This window comes from Pediculus humanus, genomic scaffold (assembly GCF_000006295.1).
Source record: "Pediculus humanus corporis 1103172108318 genomic scaffold, whole genome shotgun sequence".
NCBI classification, from domain to species: domain Eukaryota; kingdom Metazoa; phylum Arthropoda; class Insecta; order Psocodea; family Pediculidae; genus Pediculus; species Pediculus humanus.
Genome location: NW_002987887.1, coordinates 467,265 through 491,680, shown reverse-complemented (window position 1 = coordinate 491,680; position 24,416 = coordinate 467,265). Strand labels below are relative to the sequence as shown.

General features: G+C 31.3%; 1 protein-coding gene across 1 annotated transcript in view; it reads right to left on the bottom strand.

Moving 5' to 3' along the window:
• Positions 1–10,395, bottom strand: part of Phum_PHUM602300 (down syndrome cell adhesion molecule, putative) — a gene marked incomplete at both ends in the record, with an annotated part of 35,107 nt that extends 24,712 nt beyond the window's left edge. Inside the window, 4 exons of the mRNA XM_002432793.1 lie at positions 923–1,072; positions 4,971–5,141; positions 9,735–9,873; positions 9,988–10,395. Coding sequence (XP_002432838.1) covers positions 923–1,072; positions 4,971–5,141; positions 9,735–9,873; positions 9,988–10,395 — 868 coding nt within the window. The remainder of the gene's footprint in view (positions 1–922; positions 1,073–4,970; positions 5,142–9,734; positions 9,874–9,987) is intronic.
• Positions 10,396–24,416: the final 14,021 nt, after the last annotated feature.

Below are 24,416 nucleotides of genomic sequence, written 5' to 3'. Positions count from 1 at the left end.
TTCATGATAAAATGCAATCCCGAGCTTTAATTTTAAAAAAAAACGCGCGTAATTTTTTCGAAAAATTCCATCAGGTTTGCCAACTTTTGATTACTAAATTCTCATATCGCAATTTTAAAATTTTAATTCTAATTAAATTTCACTTTCGTTTACAAATGAAAATAACGCGCGTTTTTTTTTTTTACTGAACAAAATCGCTCGCTTCCGATCATTATCATCATCATCATCATCATCATCATCATCATTAAAAATAATCCCAAAAATATATTTAGATAATTAAAGGCAAAATTTTTCGTTTTACTTTTAAAAATTTTTTTCCCCGAATAATAAACAAACCGGAAACGAATAAAGCGAAATTTAAAAAAAACCGGAAATGATCCTCCTTTCCCATTCTTTCCCTCTTTATTCCAAAGTGAGAAATAATAATAATAAAGTTAAACGCGCGCGTCTTAATAAATTAACAAATTAAACAAAAAAAAAAAAATTAAATTAAATAACTTAACGCATCTAATTAAATTAAATTGTAAAGCAGGGATGCCAACAACAACAACAACCTTGACCGTTACAAAAAAAAAAAAAAAAAAACTTTCAACTTAAAAACTTTATTATTATCATTATCATTATTATTATTTAATTTTCCTTTTTTTCGCGCATTTACAAAAACCTTTGAACCGTAAATTCAATTAAAATTAATTAAATGATAATAATAATGATGATTATGGGAATGATAATAATAATAATGAAGGGAATGATGGTGACGGTGGCGACGGTGATGGCGATAATAATGATAACGATTACGATGATGGTGACGGTGTCGGATCGTCACCCGCATCGAATCGTTTCGACGAAAAATTTTGCCTTTTTTTCGAATGAAAATCGTTATTGATAATAATAATAATAATAATAATAATAAGCGACTTACCTGTGATAACAAGACGACCTTTTGTCGCGCTCAATCTCGTTTCTCCTGTCAGCCTGTGTTTTGTACGACACTGATAAGATTTGTAACCGTCTTCCGGTCCTACGTCCCTTATGTGAAGTTCACCCGATGGTAAAACCAAATATTTTCCATCTGTAATAATAATAATAACACACCCCCACCCCACCCGGGAAGAAAAAAATTTTAGAAAAAAAAACGAATTTGAAGTGGAGTTTAAAGTGGAAGAAGAAAAAAGATGGCATTTCATTATTATTACTACTTCCGACGGAAACAACAAACGATTTAAAAAAAAAAAAAAAAAAAAAAGGCGCGAAACGAAAATTTTTTAAAACGTTTAACGGTTTTTCCAATCATTTCTATCGTGGTTGTTGATGGTGTCGCCATCTTTGTTTTATTGCCACGAATCGTAAAAAAATTAATAAACAAAATGCCATCTTTTTTCTTCTTCTTCTTCTTTTTTTTTTTCAAAATCAAATGCGACAAAATAAAAAAATAAAAAAACAAAATCTCTGAATAATGAATCGCATCGTGACGTCGCGGACTCGAATTCTATTGCCACGTTTTTTTTTTTTTTTGTTTTCTTTTTTTCAATTTGATCGTAAACGACTTTATGAGAAAATATTTAATTCGATCGTGAGTTTAATAAATTTATAACTAATGAAAAAAATCAATTAACTAACCGTAATAATAATAATAATGATAATGATAATAATGAAAATGATAATGATAATAACTAATAAAACTTAATTCCGACATTTTTTTTAACAACGACAAACGATTAATTATTCAGACATTTTCTTTTTTTTTTTTTTAGTGTCAAAAAAGAAAGAAAGAAAGAAAGAAAATCTCTCGTACTTGCACGGCCATTTTTTTCAACTTAACGGAAAAATAATAATAATAATAATGATTTTAGTTTAGAAAGCTTTCAAGGTCGTTTCCACGAGAAAGAAAAAAGTTCAATGTAACAATTCTAAGACCACGACCATTTATAAAAACTGACCGAAATCACTCTTCGTTAAAAAAACAAATATGGATGGTGGTTACGCCGCCGCCGCCGCCGGCGGTGGTGGTGGTGGGGGCCATCGTTCTAAACCCACGCTAAGCCTCGCGTGGAAACGATTCATGTCCATAACTGGATGGAACGAACAAAATGGCGGGAAGGGGGGGGGGTGTGTGTGTGCGTGTGTGCGGAATTTAACCGAAGGCACACGCGAATCCACACAAAATCCGATTCGATTCCATTCCATTATTATTTATTAGATTAATGACGATCCATTAAAATATTAATAATAATGATGATGATAATAATAATAATGGCGGATGCAATAATTAAAATAATAATAATAATAATAATAATAATAATTTATGGCCGTTTAATAGACTATAAAAATTTTTTTTGTTAAAAATAAAATAGAGCCGTGCAAGCAGTCGAAATTTTTTTTTTTTTCCTTTTCCTTTCGCTTGACTTAGACCAAAAGAGAAAAAGAAAAAATGAGAGAGAGAGAGAGAGAGAGAGAGAGAGAGAGAGAGAGAAAGAGTAAGAGAGTAAGAGAGAGAAACAAACAAAAACAAACGAAAGGAAACAAAAAAAAAATTTTTTTGTTTTTTTTTTTGTTAACGCAACGGAAAAAAAATTTCAAAATAATAATAATAATAATAATAATAAATGTCACGGTCCTTTTTTTTCTTCTGCTATAAAAATTATAGCGCGTCAACACGCACACACAAAAAAAAAATCGTCACGCACTTTTTCAATTCCATAGCGTGACGTCGTAAAAAAAAAAAAAAAAAAAAAAAATTCATCCGTGACATTTTTCGCGTTTTTTTTGAAATTTTTTTCGCGCGCTTTTTTTTCTTTCTTTCTTTCCTTTGTCAAACAAATAAAATTCAATAATAATAATAATACTAATAATACTAATAATAATATTAATGATAATTTTTTAAGCAATCGAAAATAAAAATTTAAAAAAAAAAAAAAATTTCCACCTGAAACGACAAACAATAATAATAATAATAATAAATAACAACAATCCGTCGTTTTCTTCTTCTTCTTCTTCTTCTTCTTCTTCTTCTCCTTTCGTTTTCCATAAATTTCGTGGAAGAAGAAGAATAAAAAAATGAAAAAATCAAGATACAAATTCGTCACGATTATTTTAACGGTATTTGATTGAATTTCCCGACGGTTTTATTTATTACTATTATCATCATCATTATTACTACTAATACATTTGACGTATCGACAAATTTATTATTATTATTATTATTAGTTCGATTTGCTTTGTTTATTTTTGCGACCACGTTTTTAACATCTGGAACAAATTTTTCCATCCACGATTTTCTTTTTTTTTTTTTTTTTAATATTTTCAATTGCTTAAAAAAATCGTCGTTAATTAATCAATTTTAATAAAAAAAAACGAAAAAAAATTGGAAGATTTTCAACTACTTCCGGTTTTAAAAAAAAAATAAAAAAAATGATAATAATAGAAAATTATAAACGGATGACGTGTGTGTATAAACACTCGTATTGAAATTAATGCCACGTCCGACGGAGATTTAAATTTTTCGTTTTTTCGCGCCAAATTTTTTTTTTTTTTTTCGTTTTTTTTTTAGACAAACGATATAATAATAATGATAAACGGAAGAGATTTTTGAGGAATTAAAACAATGATTCCCTCGTACCATATGAATCACCGAGGGTACCCGAGGGTGATAAGGGTGTTATCACCGTGTTATCATCCGCGACCCAACCCGATACGTAAACATAATCGGCCACGAAACTTGGTATGTGACATTTTAATATGGCCGAATTGCCTCGGAGTACGTATTCGTCCATAACGTTAACTTCGTATCTCTGCGTGACAACTGTAACCATCGGAAAATAAAAAAAAAATAATCATAATAATAATAATGATACTGATAATCATTGTTTTAACCTCTCAACCTCTCCTCTCGTCGATTAATTTATTAAAAAAAAAAAAAATTAAAATTCGTGGCACGAGATGAAAAACTTTCCTTTTATTCTTTCACCTGTAAACAAAAACAAAAAATTTAATTTAGGTGACGCGTCACGTTATCGTCACTCATTCATTATTTGACTTCTTCCACACTTTGCTGACGGTCTCGACTATGAGTTATAAAAGCAGAAGATGACAAAAAAAAATAACCGTTCGAATACGATTCATTTACAACTTAACAGAGCTTTGATGGGTCTCTAGGGGAGGGGATGAGGGGATGCAAGGTTTCGGATATTTCGGTAAGGGATGCGTGTGCGTGGTTTAAGGTACGGACTTAAACATTTAAAATCCACCCTACCCTTTTGTTCAAAGGCGTCGTCTTTTAAATAAGTATCTCCCTCGTCAGAAACCCAACCGATGACGTCAATAAAATCCGACACGAAACTCGGAACCTGACATTTCAATATGGCCGTGTTCCCGCGAAGAACGAATTCGTCGGAAACGCGGCTCTGGTAGAACTGTTGAACCACTAAAAATCATCATCACGACACATTAAACGCAAACAATAAGGATGAAGAGTGTGACAGAGTGACAGAGAGAGAGAGAGAGAGAAAGAAAGAGACGAAAAAAAAAAAATGCTGCCAACTTAAAACTTTTGCTGTAACAGAATCGACATTATTCGCAAGTCATAATAATGACTGATGATGATTATGATGTGTTATTACCATAATCGGAATTTTGGTAATATGTGTTTCCGTCTGTGTCCATCCACATTTCGACGGTTACGAAATCGGCTACGAAACTCGGGACTTCGCATTTCATTATCGCTGTATTTCCTCTTATGACGTATTCGTTATCCGCTTCCGCTTCGTAGGGTTGCGTGACAACTTTTAAAAAAAAATCAAAACAAACAATTCTTTTAATTTCGCTACTACCACGACTACCGTCATCATCGTCTCGCTGTCTGTTGGGAAAACCCAATATTCTACGACGGGGCGGGGGCGGGGACGGAAACGACATCTGCAAAACAATTTCCGTTAACATTTGGAGGAAAAATTTTCCAATTTTTCATTTACCATAGTTGTTAACGTCTGAGGAGTGAATGTATGTCTCTCCGTCATCCGATACCCATGCAATGACGCTGACAAAATCAGCGACGAAACTGGGGATTTTGCATTTCATAACGGCCGAATTACCGTGTATGACGTATTCGTTTTCGGCTTCGGTGACGTAGAACTGCGTGACAACTATCGAAAATATTTTTTTTTTTTTTTTTTACAAAATTAGTAAGTTCGAATCGAGGCGGTGAGGTGAGGGGGGTAGGGGAGCAGAGAAGGGGATTACAAAAAAAAAAGACGGGAAACTTTCCTGGACAAGAAAGTTTCCCGTCACGCATTTGCCTTGCCACGTCTCGCCTGAAAACAAACAAATTTTTTTTAACGTTTCTATCGCGAGTAAATTTTTCTTTTGCGTGATTACCGTAGTCATCTTTCATGTGCGAGATTTCCAAATCGTCGCCGACGAGCCAACCCTCGACGGTCACGTAATCAGCAACGAAAGAAGGTATGTTACATTTCAATATGGCAGTATTGCCCCTTATAACATATTCTTTAAGTATTTCCGCCGTGTAAAATTGATTGACAACTGCAAAACACGAACGATGTATACCAAAAAAAAAAAAAAAACAAAGAGGTCGTTTGTTCGTTTGTTTGTTTGTTTTCTTTTCCAAATTTCACAATCGCTTAAAAAAAAAAAACGAGGAATACGTCACCAGTATAACGTCACCACCGATTTTTTTTCTGCCAAGGAAAGAAAAGGAGGGGGGAGACGGGGAAAGGAAAACTAGTCAGAGACGCGTCAGCAACTGACCATCTCAACTGTAAATAAATAAAACAAACAATCGTCATCAATTTCCGGTACAAAATCTTACACATAATTACCGTAATTGTCATCGTCGTCGGCGGTGACAACGAGTTCGTGACCGTTTTCGTCTATCCATGCTTCGACCGCGACGTAATCCGCGACGAACGACGGTATGCTGCATTTCAAAACGGCCGTGTTACCCCTAATAACGTATTCCGTAAGTATTTCCGCTTTGTAAAACTGATTGACAACTGTAATGCAAGGAATACATTTCTGCACTTCTTTGTCCAAAAGATAGAGAGAGAGAGAAAGAGAATTTTTTCGCCGCCCAAAATAATATAAACAAAGCTCTGTCAAGTTCAATGAACACGGAAGCAAAACAAAAGAAGGGGGGGGGGGAAAGAGAGAGCAAGAGAGAGAGAGAGAGAGGGAAGAACGAGACGACTACGTTCTAACGTGACACGCCCCCCCAACACTGACGCTGACATTCTTTCTCCTTCTTCTTCTTCTTATTCTTTTTCCCTGTTGAAAATATTACGGGTACTAAACACAAAAAAAAAATTTAACTTTTTGTTTGTTTGTTTGTTTTTGTCTTGCGTGACGTACCGTAGTCTGGTTTGGGAAGGTAGACGTTCGAGTCGCTTCCCACCCAAGCTTCGACTCTAACAAAATCCGCAACGAAAGATGGTATGTTACATTTTAAAACGGCCGTGTTGCCTCTGATAACGTATTCAGAAACAACTTCCGCTTCGTAATATTGATTCACAACTGAAATTTAAATTTTTTTTTTTTTTTTTAAACAACAACAACAACAAGAGATTGTCGTTTGTTTGTCTTTTCCAAAATCTTCCATCAAAACAATCTGAAAACCAATATTAATAATAATAATAAAATCCATCATTTAAAAAAAAAAACTTTTGAAACGTTTCTTTTTTTTTATTTCCGGCTTTTAAACAATAATAAAATTTTAAATATCGATGATCATAACAAACAAACAACAACAACAACCAAAACAATCAAAACAACCAGACGTGAATTTTTTTTTTAAAACGTCTTTAAGTGTATTAATAATAATAATAATAATAATAAAACTAATTATTATTCCGATTATTATTTATCTCGATCTAGACAACGACAACAACAACAACAACAACGCGCTTTACAATTACTTATTGTAACAGTTTTTTCTTCTGCCACGTCAAAAAAAAAAAAAAAAATAACAAAAATTTACGGTGAGAACATATTTTTTCTGGTTGCGAAATTTTTTTTTTTTTTTCTATACAAACGCATTTAAAATTTCGTAATTTTTCATTTGTTTGTTTGCTTGTTTGTTTGTTTGTTTTGATTTTCTCCCTTTAATGAGAATGACGAAACTATTTTTTGAGTTTCAAAAGTTTTTTTTTTTTGTTTGTTTTATTATTATTACGTTCGTGAGAACGTGCGTTCGCTTTCGACAACTGAAAACTGAAAACAAACAACAACAGACAACAAAATTTTTTTTTTTTTAATTAGTCTACCGATTTGTTGCATCATCGGTGAAAACGAATGGCGATTTACCGTAGGTATCTTTCGACGAATACGCATTTCCGGTATCGTCTTGCCAAGAGACGACGGTCACGAAATCCGCCACGAAAGACGGAATGCTGCATTTTAAAACGGCCGAATTTCCACGTATGACGTATTCGTTGTTCACTTCGGATTCGTAAAATTGTTTCACGACTTTTCCGGTTCGAAACAAAAACAAACAAAAAAAAAAAGAAACAAAATAAAATAAAAATCGTAAAGAAAAACAACAAACGACGCTCTGTTCTCTTCCTTCTCAACCTCCAGCAGTAGCAGCGCCAGGAGCAGCGTCAACAGCAGCAGGAACGGAAAAGCTAACTAAAAAAAATTTAACTTGAAACAAACAAACAAACAAACATAATTTTCCCAGAGTTTTCTTTCGGTAAAAGACAAATGTTTTGTACCGTAATTACTAGTCGGATGTATATCATCCCCACCATCCGAATGCCATGAGATAACCGTCAAGAAATCAGCGACGAACGAAGGTATTTGACATTTTAATATGGCAGAATTACCCCTGATGACGTATTCCTTGTTAACATCGATGTCGTAGTATTGCGACACAACTGACAAATCAATTCAAAACGATTATGACAAACGGACAAACGAAGAAAACAAACGCAAACAAACGCAAACAAAACGGAAATATTAGGAAAACTTTCGAGTTTTGAGTTTTGGAACCTGAACATTTTCCTCAACGGCAAAAAAATTTTCCAGCTAACGAATCACATATTTTTCCAGTAAGATTTAATAATTTTCCAAACTCACGCACGCACGCACGCATGCGCGTTTACTTTTCGCGAAAACTGGAAAAACAATATCGCTGGAAAATTTCGCAGTTTTCCCGAGTCGTTCGTTTCTCATACATTGCTCTTATCATTACTATTATTATTATTATTATTTTGTAAAAACTAGCGTACCTGTTTGTCGCGCGTCACATTTTGTTGTTTTCTAACGTCGGCAAAGTTTATTTTATAAATGATGATAATAACAATAGGGCGGATTAGTGTTTTGTTTTTTTTTTTTTTTTTTTAAATATACAAACAACTACAAACATTAACGACGATGATAATGATAATGATAATGATGATGACAAGAAAGGTATGAAGACAAAATAAACAAACAAAACAACCGAATATATAAAAAAAAAATTAAAAAAAGGGGCACGAATTCTTCTTTAAAAAATTATTGTTGTTGTTGTTGTTATCGTCGTCATCGTCATTATTATTATTATTATTATTTTTAAAATATTTCGGAAAAAAATTAAATATATATATACGAGTTTTTTATTTAAAAAAAAAAAAAAAAAAAAAAATTTATGTTCGGAACGATGACATAAAACTTTCAACAAACGACAACCGAACAACAAACAAACAACAACAGCAATTTATCAGAATCGTTCGTTACACGGGTATCATTTTTCACCGAAAAAAAAAAAAAAATAATAATAATAATAATTTAAATTCGGATATTTACTTTTACATGTATACCTTTGTCCTTTTTTGTTTGTTTTCTTTTCCTGGATAAAATATAAAATTTTCCTGGATAATAGTGTCGGAAAAATGTTTCGGGATCAAATCAACGAAGGATCTTCGAGGAAGGATCGGAAAAAAGGCAAACGGCTGAATGGATCGACTGGGGATTCGACATCACCTAAAATAATTAGAAAAAAATTCTAATTACGTGAAATTAATATCATTATCAATGACGATAATAATAATAATAATAATGATGATGATTATTAAAATAATAATAATAATAATAATTCGTGTATAAACTTCGACCGTTTCTTATAAGAGCAAAAGATAGAAACAACGAAACAATTTTTTTATTTTTTTTTTTTTGTCAAAATGGCGGATTTTGTTTGCTTTTTCCTTATCGTTCGTTAACACGAATCCACATTTTTTTTCTATTTTCTTTTCTTTTCTTTTTTTTGCGGTCGCGGGTGCACGCGAACCGACGAACGACTTCCGGAAAAGCACAAAATAAAAAATAAAAAAAACACACAAGATCAAGGGGGGAAGGGGAGGAAATGTTCAGGTTCCTCGCGGTGTGCTCTCCCCCGACTCGATTTGACGCAAGATAAATGAGTTTTCGAGTATCGAATCGTTATCAAATCGAGTATCGAACGAGTGTCAATTTTTTTTAAAAAAAAAAAAACCGCGAAACTTGCGTCAAATCAAATCAAATGGGCGGCAAATTTTTTGTGGGAGGAGATAAAAATGCCGACGGGATGAATGAAAGAGTTTCTAAGTTCACCTTGACCTTGATAAAATCGTTCGCGAACGCACAAGAGTCCCTTGTTTAATGTAGAAGAAGCAGAAGCAGATAAAGGGGTCAAAGGTCGGCATTTTTATCTCCTTCGCCTGTGTATCCGATCCAGATTTCGAAAAAATTTTTAATCGACTCTTTACCTGCTCTCACGTTGACATCCCTCGAATGAATGGATCCGACTGAATTTTTCGCCAGACAAACGTAAACCTGAGCGTGTACTTCCTGTCTGTAATCCTCGGCGCGAAACGGTGGGAAAACGAGATTTCCGTTCGGTAGTACCTGATGTAAGTGCCAAAAACAAAAAAAAAAAACAAAAATCCATATGACCGTTAATTACTACTCTCTCGCATCAACCGTGATGATGATGATGATGATGATGATTGGTCGTACTACCTGTCTCAATCCTGGTACGTCACCCACAGCCGTACCATCGGATCGTACCCATATGATTTCAGGTGTTGGATTTCCTCTTGCGGAACATTCGACTTCGGCACCGGTCGTGTTTGAAAAATCAACTCGATTCGGGGGTTCCTTGATCAATATCGGTCCGACGGTCGAGTCGTCGCAATTCCCTATAGAAAATATCAACAAATTAATAAAAATTATTAATTTTTCATCGATGACGTAGAAAGTTCTGGAAAATTCCAACTGGAACGATAATTCGAAAACACGAATGAATGTAACGTCACGATATGGCCGACCACACGCCGATGTTATTAAAAAAAATTTTTTTTTTTTTTTTTTTCGTGTTTGCTTTTTAATGTTTGTGTATTTATAAAAATATTTTCCATACGGAAACATAAACAAACGAACAAACAAACAATTTTGTTTGTTGTTTGTTATACGTACTAGAAATTAAAACAAAAAAAAAAAAAAAATCCCTCCTCAATCACGATCGACAGACAAAACAAAACAAAAAAAAAAAATTTTTTTTTTCCTTTGTTTGTTTTCGTTTGTTTTATTTCCCTCCTCTTCCTCCTCCTACTCCTCCTCCTTTTCTTTTTCGACAATTAAGTCACGAGACGTACAACAACAAGGCTGACCAAAAAAAAAAAAAAAAAATATTCGAAAGACCGGAAATGACGTCAAAAACAAATTATTAATACGAATTAATTTTTTTTTGTGTCTCCAACATTTTACTCTCGTTAAAAAACAAATTAATAATAATAATAATAATAATTTTTAAACGTCGTAAAATAACGAATCGATTTCCGGTTGTGACGTTACGTTACGTTACTTTTTAAAACAAAATTTTATCGTCCGGAGAAGAACAAGAAGATGATGATGATGATGATGATGATGGAAAAAATGTTTTTTTTTTTTTTTTTTTTTTGTTATGGAAATCGTCGTCGAAAGTCATGGAAAAAAAAAGAAAAAAAAAGAATGTGGGCTTGTCGTCGTCTAATTGTGTGTGTGTGTGTGATGTCCAAGAGAAATTTTTCAATAAAAAAAAAAAAACGAACTCGTTTAACTTTTCTACGACATTTATCCTTACATTTGTTTTAAAACTTTACGCCTTTGAAATTCTGTTTCAAAACTTTTTTTCAATATATTACATTACACAGCGATTAATTTTTCCTTTTGCTATTTTTTGTCTACTGACCTCAGACGTAGAAGAAACAAAAAAAAATGTATATTGATAAAACGCGCTTAATACCGAAGATGACGACGACAACAATAACAACCGCATCCACAACTACGACAACAACATCAATAACAAACATACAAAAAAGACTATGACAACAACAACAACAAACTCTAGAATTACAGCGACGACAATAATCACTAAGACTAAACGACAACGAACGAAAACCGCGCTATTAGATGGAACTACAGCAACAAAAACAGTAACAACCATTACAACCGCAACAGCAACAAAAACAGTAACAACCATTACAACCATAGAAACAAATGATACAACAACAAAATCAACAACAAACTCAAAAACTACTACAACAACTATGGGAATTCCAACAAAATTAGAAACAACTACGACAACCTCTAGAATTGCAATGACAACAACAATCAATAAGACTACAAAGAGAGAGAAAACCGATGCAACTACAGCAAGGAAAACAACAACCGTTACAGCCATACAAACAATGATACAACAGTAACATCAGCAACAAAACCAGAATCACTACGAAAACCATTAGAATTACAACGATAACAACAATCACTAAGACTACAACGACCACAAACGAAAACCGATGCAACAACAGTAACAAAAACAACAACCATTGCAACCACAACAGCAACAATCTTTACAACCGCAACAACCAATAATACGACAACAACATCAACAACAAACCCAGAAACGACTATAGCAAGCATTAGAATTAGAAATAACGACAACAACAACCACCAAGACTAAGGACAACTTCAAAGACAACAACGACAACAACAACAATAATAATAATAATAATACTAATAATACTAATAATGATAATAATAATAATAATAATAATAATAATAATAAAAAGGGGATAAAAATAATAATCAAATTTTAATTTAACACATTTACCCGCATGAAAGTTTTTTTTTGTTTTTTTTTTCCTAAACAAATACAATCCCCTTTATTATTATTATTATCATTATTATTTTCACTTTTTGAAACGTTATTACTATTATTATTATTATTATTATGTTTAAAAATACGAGGAGGTCAGGTAAAACTTTTCATCAGCATCAACCTCACCCAGAAGTCAAAAAACGAAGAACGAAAGAAAAAAAATAACAATAATAATAATAATAATGATAGTAACGATAATAATAATAAATCATAACAAATCGGCTAGAACCGTTTTATCGTCATTGATAAAATAATCACGTATTTGTCTTCTGCTGTCCGTGAGAGAGAAAGAGAGAGAGAGAGAGAGAAACGTGAACGAAATCCTTTCAATCAATTTATTCTTACGTTACGACAAACGAAACAAGGACGCATTATATATCTATTTATTCAAAACGATTCACGCCATGGAAAAATCTAGAAAAAAAAAAAATTAAAAGAAACGAATCGAATTTCTCCGACGGCGGCGGGGGGAGGGGGGAAAGCGGAAACCGGAAATTGAATACACCCGATTCGCCAAAAAGGTGACGGACGACACGACTAATTAATTACAAAACCAACCTCGATATGAAAAAAATTTTTCCGACATAAAAAAAAAAAATTAATCCGACAGAAATTATTCGATTATTCGAAATTATTCTAATGACACGACGACATATCACATTGAGTACCTGTTTGACTCATTTTCTTTTTTTTGTAAAAACAGGTTGTTCTATCAAAAATGAAGTCATCAACATTTTTTTTTTTTATTGCATGTTTTACGATTTGGACTTTGTATTTGTTTTAATTTTAAACGTGATTTTCCCTCCCCCCCACACACACACCCATCAGGCAACCGAAGTCTGTCTTCTTCCACTTCGATTTTTCCATTTAAAACAAAACCGTTGGGATGTTTAAACTTTTCTCGTGTTGTTAATCGAATGCGAGAATGACGATTGACGAATTCGGGATCAAGGGCGAGGTAAAAAAGGTGGAGGGAAGGGAAATAATCGAAGGCAGATGCAGATGAAAAAAAGTAGTAGTAATAATAATAATGATGATGATGATAATAATAATAATCAGGCACGACACATGTGCTCAGAGAAAAAAAAAAAAAACGCCAGGTGCAAAACGTTTGAATTGTGTTTTGGGTTTTTAAACGAAACAAAAAAAAAAAAAAAGAAGATAATAATGATTATCATTATTATTATTCCAAAGTCTTCCATTTCCTTTCGAGGTTTCTTTTAAAATTTTGCAAATCGGAAATTTAAAAAACAACAAACAACAAACGAACAAACGAACAAACGAGCTCGTGGATTTAAAACATGGAAAATGAACGACGAGCGCTCTATCCATAAGCTAAACATTAAAAATTGTTTTTAAAAAAAAAAAAAGAAAAAAATTCATTAAATATGTGAATATTTTTCCATGAACTTTGGCAAACTTTTTTTTCGTTCGTTTGTTTGCTTGTTTGTTTGTTTGTTTGTTTGTTCATTGGCTTTCTTTTTCCCTTGTCTAAACGTTCTCGAATTCGACAAAATGATTCACGACGAACGACGGATTCGTTTTATTTTCCCTATTCTTTTACACCTTACCCTATTACCCCTCCGCTACCTTCCTCCCCCTACTTTCGGATTCGGATCGCTTACTTGTGACTCCTCATCATCGTCACGTTCACACCTGTTCGAACCTAACCTCATTTCGTCCTACTACTACTACTAATAGAACAAACATGTGACGAACGTCGACTGACGAAACGTAAACCGAACCCGCAAAACCTTGGATTATTTTTTCAAACCCGCAATTCCTTCCTCTTCTTCTTCCTTTCCTACTTCGATAATAATAATGATAATGATAATGATAATAATGATGATCGAACGCCAAATCCTCTTTTTTATCTTTTATCGATGATTTAACACCCGACCAATTAAATAATTACTAGTTAATAGTGACAACGATGATGATGATGAGTAATATCAATGAATGAACGGAGATGCCTAAACCGCGACGTTATTAGTAATAATAATAATAATGATAATAATAATGACAATTTTTCTTTTGTTTTCATTCTTTTACGAGCGAACCTATTATTATTATTATTAGTATGAATTAAATTACAAACAATTTTTTTTTTGTTGTTGTTGTTGTAATTAATGAATTACTTTCATTTTCAATGAGTTAACACGTTCGTCTCCTTTAAATATTTACATAGTCTGAATAGTCGTTCCCAACCGCCACGCCCCCCTCTCCCCCCAATAACCAACCGTCCTTGTTACTTCCGTCGATTTTTTTTTTTTTCGAGTTTTGGAAAAGAAGCAAAAAATATTTGTACAAAAGATTCTATCGATGAATCGCGAAAAGAAAAAGAAAAGGAAAAAAGAAAATCGCCGTTTTCGCCGAAGAGGATCGACGACGGCGGTGGTGGCGGTGGCGGCGGCGCCGACGATGGATCGAAAGCAAAAAAAAAAAAAAAAAATTTTCAATTCTCTAGGAAATCGAGTGAGAAACAAAAATGTCTCTTTTATTAAATGGTGGTGGTTGTGGTGGCGACGACACGATGGTGGTAATAATGATGATGATGGTTATGAAAGCGGCGGGGGCGGTGGCGGTGGTGGTGGTGGCGACGTGGCAGCAGCGGCGATAGCCTTTTATTTTAACGTCCGGCACTCTAATCACACAGAGTCCGTAATCCGACTCTTGAAAAATTTACGAGTCTTTAACATGCGATCGATTCGAAAACGCAAAAAAAAAAAAAAAAAAAAAACCAAAACTCATTACTTACGCCTAACAATTTCAAAATGGAACAATAATAATAATGATAATAATAATGATGATGATAATAATGATAATAAAACAAAGTAAAACAAACAAACAAAAACTTTTTAATCGAATAAAAAAAAAAGATTTTTCCGACTTTGCCTTCCTTCCTTTCTTCCTCTTTTTCCTTTTTTGTTGTTTCTTCTTTTTCGATGGTTCTCATATCGGCACCCGGTGTGTACCTGACAGTCGAATGATTACCTAGAGAATCATTCCCGTGAAAAAACAACCAAAATAACAACAAAAAAAAAAATTCGTAAACGAATGCCAAGAATTCTTTTTTTTTCCCATTGACAAAAAAAACGTCTCGCAACAGTCCATCATTCGTAAAGAATTTCATTAAGGAAAAAAGTGTCCCAAAAAGTGCCCCCTTCCGGCCTACACCCTCCTCTTTCCTCCCTTTCCAAAATGGCACCGAATCATTTCGAATAAAAATTCGACTACTCGAAAATAAATTTTTTTTTTACAAAAATCTTTCCAAATGTTTTTCGATACCAGTTTTTAATTTTTAAAAAAAAAAGGAAAGGTGCACATGGCATGGGATGGCATTGGCATGGCATTGCCATGATGGCAGGCATCATTTCCGAGAGGTACCCGAAAACAAAACGAAAAAAACCCCTTCAGGGCATTGTTAAGGTACCATCTGCTCGTCTGTGAAAAAAAAAAAAACAACACGTTTGTTCATTTTAAATCCATTTAAAATTTAAAAAACCACTTTTTGTCTTTCTCCCTCCCTCCCTCCCTCTTTCCCTCCACCCCCTCCTTTTTACCTAGAAAAAAAAGAAAATGATACGTTCGTGACGTTCGATATTCGTCACCAACGAACGGAACGTAAAGATATAATAAATTATTAACAAGACAAATTGTTTGTCGTAATTACAAACTCTCGCACTTTTGCAGAAAAAGTTTTTCCAGGGGGGAAGGCATTGAGAAGACAACACGACAGCAATTTTAATTTTAACTCGTTCGAACGGTTTTCGTTTTCCACCAATCATGATGATGATGACTCGTGTGTAATAATAATAATAATAATAATAAATAAATAAACAATTCCACACGGTTGGTTTCTCTCCACCACGTAAACAAATCATTAACGAAAAAAATTTTTTCTCTCTCTCTCTCTCCCCAAAAAAACAAACAACAGCAACAGCAACAACAAAAGAAAACATAAAAACAAAACTTTTGTGTTCGATTTTTGATTTGATTTGATACGAATAACGTTTGTAAAACGTTTCTGTCGGACTCTAAACAAAAACGCTGTCGAAAATTAATGAGCCACGGAATATTCTAGAAGAATTTAAGATTAAAAAAAAAAAAAAAAATCGAGTTCAACGTCTTCTCCTTCTTCTTCTTCTTCTTCTTCTTTTCCTTCTTCTTCTTCTACTTCTTATTCTTCTTCTTCTATTTCTTCTACTTCTACTTCTTCTACTTCTACTTCTTCTACTTCTACTTCTTCTACTTCTACTTCTTCTACTTCTTATTCTTCTTCTTCTACTTCTTCTTCTTCTTATTTTCCTACCACGAATAATAAATTCGTACGCCAAAAAAAATAATTCATTAATCGGTACCAAATCGGCAACCACCCGGTATTGCCCCCCCTTCCCCCTCCCCGACCTTTTCGAGGTTCATAACACCAACGTGTCCTTTTAGAGGGGACACAAACTCATCGATATGAAATTAAAATAAAATTTTCGCAGTTGGTGGTAAAACGACAACAAAAAGAAAAAAAAAAAAAAAAAAAAAAATAATAATAATAATAATAATACGAAACTTTCGTTTCGGAATAAAAATAAATAAATATTAATAATTTTTTTTTTTTTGAGGGGGGGAGGAAGTTTTGTGTGGGGTGTTCGTGTCGTTACGTTTTTTTTTCTTCCCAGTAAAAAGTAAAAAAAAAAAAAAAAAAGTGTTTGTTACTCCCCTTAAATTATTTTCCAATAAACTAAAAAGGTAAATCGGATAAACCTGAAGAATATTTATGTCACTAACACGAACGCCCCTCCCCCACCACCACCACATCCTTTGTATTCAATCGTTTTGCCCTAGTTTGTCGTGAAATCGTCTCTCTCTCTCTCTCTCTCTCTCTCTCTAAGTGTCTGACTTTCTGTTCCTCTTTTTTTCCGTTTCTATCTCTCTCTCTCTCTTTGTCTTTTTCTGTTTTTTACTTTGTCTCTTCCTTTCTTTTTCTTCTTAGTTTGTTTCTTTTTTCCCTCTCTATTCCTGTTTTCTCTTTCTCTCTCTCTTTTTCTTTCTCTCTTTCTTTTTCTTTCTCTCTTTTTCTCTTTCGTTTTATCCATTTTTTTTTTTTTTTAAATATTTATTTAACATATTTTCGACGACACAAGACAGTGACGCAAATTTTCAAATTATATCAATTGGAAAAACGAACGGTTTTCACTCTGCCTTCATATTTAACGATCGGAGCTTTCCAAATTTTTTTGGAGGGGTAACAAAAAAAAAAAAAAAAAAAAAAAAAATTAGTCATCCGTCGCGCCGAGGATGCGACGACGACACGTGCGTCACACACATCAATTCGATTTTTAACGGTTATTTTTTTGAAAAAAAAAAAAAAATTTTTTTAACTGTCATAAACTTGGTCACGTGGTTATCACCACGGGGGAAAAAAAAAAAAATTATGAAATCGAATTTTACGCTTTTCTTAATTGAAAGAGAGAGTGAGAGAGAGAGAGAGAGAGAGAGCTAAAAAAAACAGAAATAGAAAAAGAGAAAGAGAGAGAGACAAAAAAAGGAACAAACCAAAACAAAAAAGAAAGAGAGAGAGAGAGAGAATAAGAAACAGAAAGAGACAATCAAAAAGAGAGAGAGAGAATCAAAAAAAAACAGACATATAAAGACAAACACGCACAGAGAGAGAGAGAGAGAGAAGAAAACAATAAAAAAAGAAAAAGCGTCACTCAAAATGGAGTCTAACAATAAATTTCTTTCCTTTTTTTTTCGGAAAAAAAAACTTTCTTATCGTTATCAAATAAATAAAAAAAACCTAGGTACCGACAAATCACGTGTACATGAATCAACGACCCTATGAACTCTCACGCCCTCCGCGATGATAATAATAATAATAATAATAAAGATATAAACCGAATTTTTCTTTTTTTTCCAAAACAAAAAGAAAGAAAGCGGCTTCCGAGAAAGAATCGAAAAGAAAAGAAAAAAAAAACGGAAAGTCAAATCGATATTTAATTTAACAATCGATCGATCGAACAACAACAACAACAACAACAAACACAACGACAACAACAAAAAAATTAAATTAATCTCATTAAGGAAACGTCACGCATCATTTAAATATTAATTATTCCATTTCTCGCCTAACAAGGAAGAAAAAGAACAAAAAAAAAAAAAAAAACTTTTTCGACATCGCGACACTTCTTACCCCACTCGCGAAGTTGCGACAAAATTCCCTTCCCTCCCATTTTCTTTTAATTTTCCCCTTTAAAAAAATTAATTTTTTTAATTCGAACAATCAGTCATTGACTACTACTCTCATTTTATTCAAAAACTTATAGTGGCAGTAGAATCATCGACGATAACAACAAACAAACAAACAACAAACAAACAAACATCCCCCCTTTTATCATCTTTTTCATTCCTTTTACTTTCATTTTCACGTAAATTTTATTATAAAAAAATTAACACGTAAAAATTCTCGCATCCGTTCGGTTGAGCAATACAAACAAACAAACAAACAAACAATGTAAAAAACATTTATTACGATTTTTATTGTAAAAAATATTTCATGCGTGAAACTCGAGTTTTTTTTTTGGTTTTTGCCGAACTTGTTCTTCATCTTAGGAAATTACACAACAACCATAACAAAGAAAAGCTCGTAAAAAAAAAAAAAAAAAAAAAACTAACCATTGAAAAGAAGTCATCAACATCACATCATTTATACTATCATCATCATCATCATCATCATCATCATCATAATATAACAATCGCGACAAAAGGAGGCGTTTTTAAGTGAAGCAAACAAACGACAAACACTCACATTATTATTTTTTTTTTTTTCCTTATTTATCGTTTCGAAATCGTAAAAAAAAAAAAAAATGTTAAATTTAATTTAGTTAAGGTTTTAACCAACATTTTGTTATTTGATACTAATGCCTGACGACAGAATCGACCGTTATTATTTTTTTCACACGTGCAACATTTTAAAATTTTACCATTTCCCCCTCTTCTCCCCTCCCCTTTTCCATCCCTTCCTCCCCAAACATTCAAAAATAATAATAATAATTCAAAAAAAAAATTTTTTTTAAACGCATTCTCATCATCATCATCATACATATTTAAAACGACACAAAATAATTTTTCCCTTATTGTTTACACGAAAACAAAGTCATAGAGAAAATAAACGGAAAAAAAATTTAAATTAAATAAAACACCGCTTATTACGTCATAGCGAACGTCACAGCGAATCATTTTCTTGTTGTTTTTGTTGTTTTGAAAATTTTAAGTTGGCAAAACTTTTTTTTCCCTGCCTTTCTTTCCCCCGATTCTCATCGAACGATTACGAATGATGACGTCACACACACAAATTCTTTTAATTTTCTTTTTTCATTCACTCATTCATTCAATCAATCAATCAATCAATCATTCAAAATCTTTTAATTTTACGTAATTCTTTTAAGAAATTAGAAAATATAATCATATTTGAAAAACTAAATCCCTTTTTAAAAACAAATTTATTATTATGAGAAAATATTTTGGCGGCAAAATTTCAAATCGAATTTCGACTCACGTTCTCGAATAAAACGATAACCGTCTTTTTTTTTCTTTCCAAATTATCAATATGGAAATTCTTTTTTGTTGTCGCGTATTTAATTAACAACAAACCTTCGCATAAATATATACGCACATGCACACGCACACACACACACACGCACATCTGGTTCCTCTTAGTCATTAAATATTTATTTATTTACTACACAAACGAAAAAAAAAAAAAAAAAAAAAAAATTCTTTTATTTCAATTAATAATGTCCCACATATTTCTTTATGTATATTTAACGACAACAACAAGACGACGACGACCTTCAAATTTTTTGTTTTTCTTTTCCTCTTTTTAAAACCGTTCGAAAAAGTTTTTTTTTTTTTTTTTTTTTTTTTAAATAAGAAATTGTTTAAATATAGAACACGATGTTCTCGAAAACGAGAGTGAGAGAAAGAGAGAGAGAGAGAGAGATAAAAATTATCGAAAGCTTTCGATTATTTAAAAAAAAAAGACCTGTTGACTTAAAAGTTTAAAAAAAAAAAATAATAAGCGTAAAAATAGAATTCTTATTTAATAACTAAAGAAATTCTAATTCCACGTCATTTTTCCCAATCCTCCTCATCCTTCACCTTCCCCCCTCTACCTCCCCCACCTTCATCTTCTGGAGTCATCCTGACTACTTTTTCTTCCATTCTCTCTCTCTCTCTCTCACTCAAACTCATAAATCCAGCAAAAAAAAACGGGATAATTTATGCTTTTATAACGCCATCGATTGACGACGATGATGATGATGATGATGATGATGATGATGATGATGATAATAATGATAATTTATTGAGTAGAAAAAATTCGTTTGATGCAAACAAACGTTTGGGTTGATGTGAACAGTCGCCAAAACTAAAAAAATTACAACAACATTCGATTGATGAAACGACTCTCATAGATATGGATTCGGGGGAGGAAAAGGGGTGAAGTGGTGTGTGAGGGAGGGGAGGGGAGGGGGTGAGAGAGAGAGGAAAGGACGGATGAGGGATTAATACATGTATATATATATAAGAGGGAAATAAGAAAGGGACAAAACAACAACGAAAAAAAAAAAAATATGAATCATTCACTCGACATCCTTACCATTAATGAAAACCGAACTCTTCGATTCAACCGACAAACATTTCATTCGATTGCAACTCAACGAGGACGACAACAACAAACAAAACAACAACAACCGCGTTTAATACACGCGAAATTTTTTTTTTTTCCATTCGTCAACTGTTTGATTTTTTTTTTTTTTTTTTTTTTTATTGCACATTTGCATACATCATGTTGCAAATGTGTGTGTGTGTTTTTTTTGTACGAAATAAAATAATAATAATAATAATGATAATGATAATGATAATAATAATAAACGTTTATTTCAAGCCCTCGTTCGGTTTCCTGCCCCAAAAAAAAAAAAAAAAAAAAAAATAAACCAACGATCTGGGGGGGAGATTTCAAGTGAGACGAATGAGAATAAAAAAATAATGAATTTTTTTTTTTTTTTTAAAAAAAGGTAAAAGTGGATTTTATGAAATTAAATCACACATCTTTTAGTATTATTATTATTACTATTATTATTATTATTATTATTAATCGATTTTTAAAAAAAATAAAACGAATTTGTTCGATGAAAAGATTTTTTTTTTTTTTTTTAAAAGGATGGACTTGATTTGTTTCTTATGTGAATGCCTTTGAGAAAGAGAGAGAGAGAGAGAAATAAAGTGTGATAAAGATAGATGGATAGAAAAATAAAGAAAAAGAAAAAGAAATAAAGAGAGAGAAAAAAAGAAAGAGAAATTAAGTGAAATAAAGATAAATGGGTAAAGAGAGAAACAAATAAAGAGAGAGAGGGGAAAAAAATCTAAAAGAAGCAAAGAGAGAGAGAGAGAGAGAGAGAGAGAGAGAGAAATTCATTGCAAACCATGGCAAAAAAAAGAAAGAATAAAACGTGACGTTTAAATGTAAATAATAAAAAGTAGCAGTTTTGGTTTTAAAATCAAGGTTGAACAACCTAATAAATTAAATACACACACACAAAGTTAATATAATTTTGTGCGAAAAAATTTAAACTTCACACAAACACAGACACAGAAAAGAAACTTTAACCAATTCACATAACATCATAATTATTATTATTATTATTTCTGTTATTTTAATTAATAAAATCATTAAAGATGTTTCGACAATGTAAAACAAAATCGTTTCCAATTCATTTGTGTTACGATTACTACTTTGCGATACCATTAATAATTAATTAAACGACTGAATCGAATAATCGACAATCAATCAATTTTGTCAACCAATGACACAATAAACAAACCTGAGTTACAACATTTGTTTAAATTAAAATGAGGTAAATGTGAAAACAGGTATAACCCATACAAAAAATCATAAGCAAAATCATAAAAGATCTTTTTCCACCACTCGAACGAAAGTTTCGATTCATTCAAACCGCATTCAATCAATCGAAACACATTGAAAATTATTATTATTATTTTGATTCTTACCATGTGTAAACAGTAGACAAGTAAGCACAACAAGCTGAAGTAAAGTAATATGGTAATCCATTTTGGTTTTGTTACTACGATTGAATAACATTTTAAAATATAAAAAACACTTATTGTAATAAATGCATTTGAACACTTTGATTAATAAATACGCACACACACACTACGATTAAAGTTCACTACAATAATAATAATAATAATATGGTTTACTATAATTAAACAAAAAAAAAAAAAAAACACTTATTTTATAAAATTGTATTTATCACTGGTAATAAAATTTTTTTTTTTTAAACCTTATCACTAATAAAAACCTGAAACAAAAAAAAAAAAAACAAAATTTCCTAACCTCATCTTGTCATTTATTTTTAATAATAATAATAAACTTTTAATTAAAATATTTTACAGTAAGAAAAAAAAAAAATTATTTCATTTTTAGGATAAAAAAAAAGAAAAAAAAACTCAAATGGTAATAATAATAATAGTAATAATAATGATAATAAATCAAAAACAAAAAACTCTTATCAGAAATCCTGATTGTATTTGTCTTGTCAATTAATGTAAACATTGTTTTAAATAAAAAACAATAAATAAATAAATAAATAAATAAACGCCGGTTTGAAAATAAATATTATTTAATTAACGATACGTGATGGAATTTTAAAAAAAAATTCCCGCCATAAAAAAAAACAAAAAAATAAAAAAAAAATTTTCAATCAACTTCAATCCCACAATTTGTATTGTATCATTCCACACCCTTTTCAAAATAAAATAAATTATATAAATTTTAATTAATAATAAAAATATATTTCGTTAATAACGTAAACTTTATTGAATATTATGTATTATTTATTAATTAATGACAATCCGGCGTTTTTAAAAAATTATAATAAATAAATTTTTGACAGTTGTTTCTATTTGAAACGAGCATGGCGGTCTCCATCTTTGTTTTGATTTTGATTATGATAATTTTTTTTCGAACTCATTATAATTAAACGAAATAATTTTTTTTTTTTTTAATAACTTACACTACTTATTATTTAAAACACTTTACGATTAATATGTCACGATTTTATTTATTTATTTATTTATTTTTAATTAAAACACAATGTAATAATCGAGTTAGAACGTATGGCTCTCACCGCGCGTCCGTACTCTACTGTAACTAAATATACAACCCGTATTTTGTCATGTGCGTAGCAGACGACAAATAATTAATAAAACAAAAATGGCGGACTTCTTTCATTTCTTTTTTTTTTTTTTTAACTTTTATAACGTTTTTAATTAGTTTTATGTGTGAAACGATTTATTATTTAAATATTTTTCGATACTTTTTCTTCAATTCTAATCCTTCGTGTGAATTTTTTAACTCTCTTTTATTTACTTTCAATTTTATTTTCATTTTTATCCCTTACATGTAAACCCACCATTACAAAACCAAATCATGTTAAATCCAAAAAATAATAATTTTTTTCCCTTCATCTTTCGCTTATATTATTATTAATAATTTATTGTTACTTTAATTACATAACACTAAAGTAACTATTTAAGTATTTTATTATTTAAAATTTATTTCATAATGCATTCGATATAAATTTTTCCTAATCAACTTTTATCGAACAAACATCATTCTATGTACTTATTAATTTTTCTCATTAAATTTTAATTTTAATTTATGTATTATGTTTCAAATCATTTTCCATAGTTTATCATAACAATTACTTCTTATTAAATCATTCTTACCTTTTCTACTAATCACTTTTCAAATTTAAATAAATATTTTTTTTCTTATAATGTTCGATTAAAAACAAAATTTTCATTTTAATTAAATATTAATAATAATCAAATTTATTTGAAAATTTTTTTTTTTGTTTTTTTAAAATCTCATACATAATTAAATATATATATATATATAATTATTATTATAACATTTCCAAATATTGGATACAATTTGTTAAGTCGCTTAAATTATTTTCTCATCATTACAATCTTAAAAAATTTCTCGATACCATTTAAATACAAAAAATGAAACAATAATTTATTCCTTCATTTTTTTTTTAAATTATCATCATCATCATCATCATCATCATCATCACCTCATGAATTGTTATGATAAATAAAAAAAAAAGCAAAACAAAATAAAATAAATAAATAAATAACCTTTGGCATACATTGCAAAGTCTTTCAC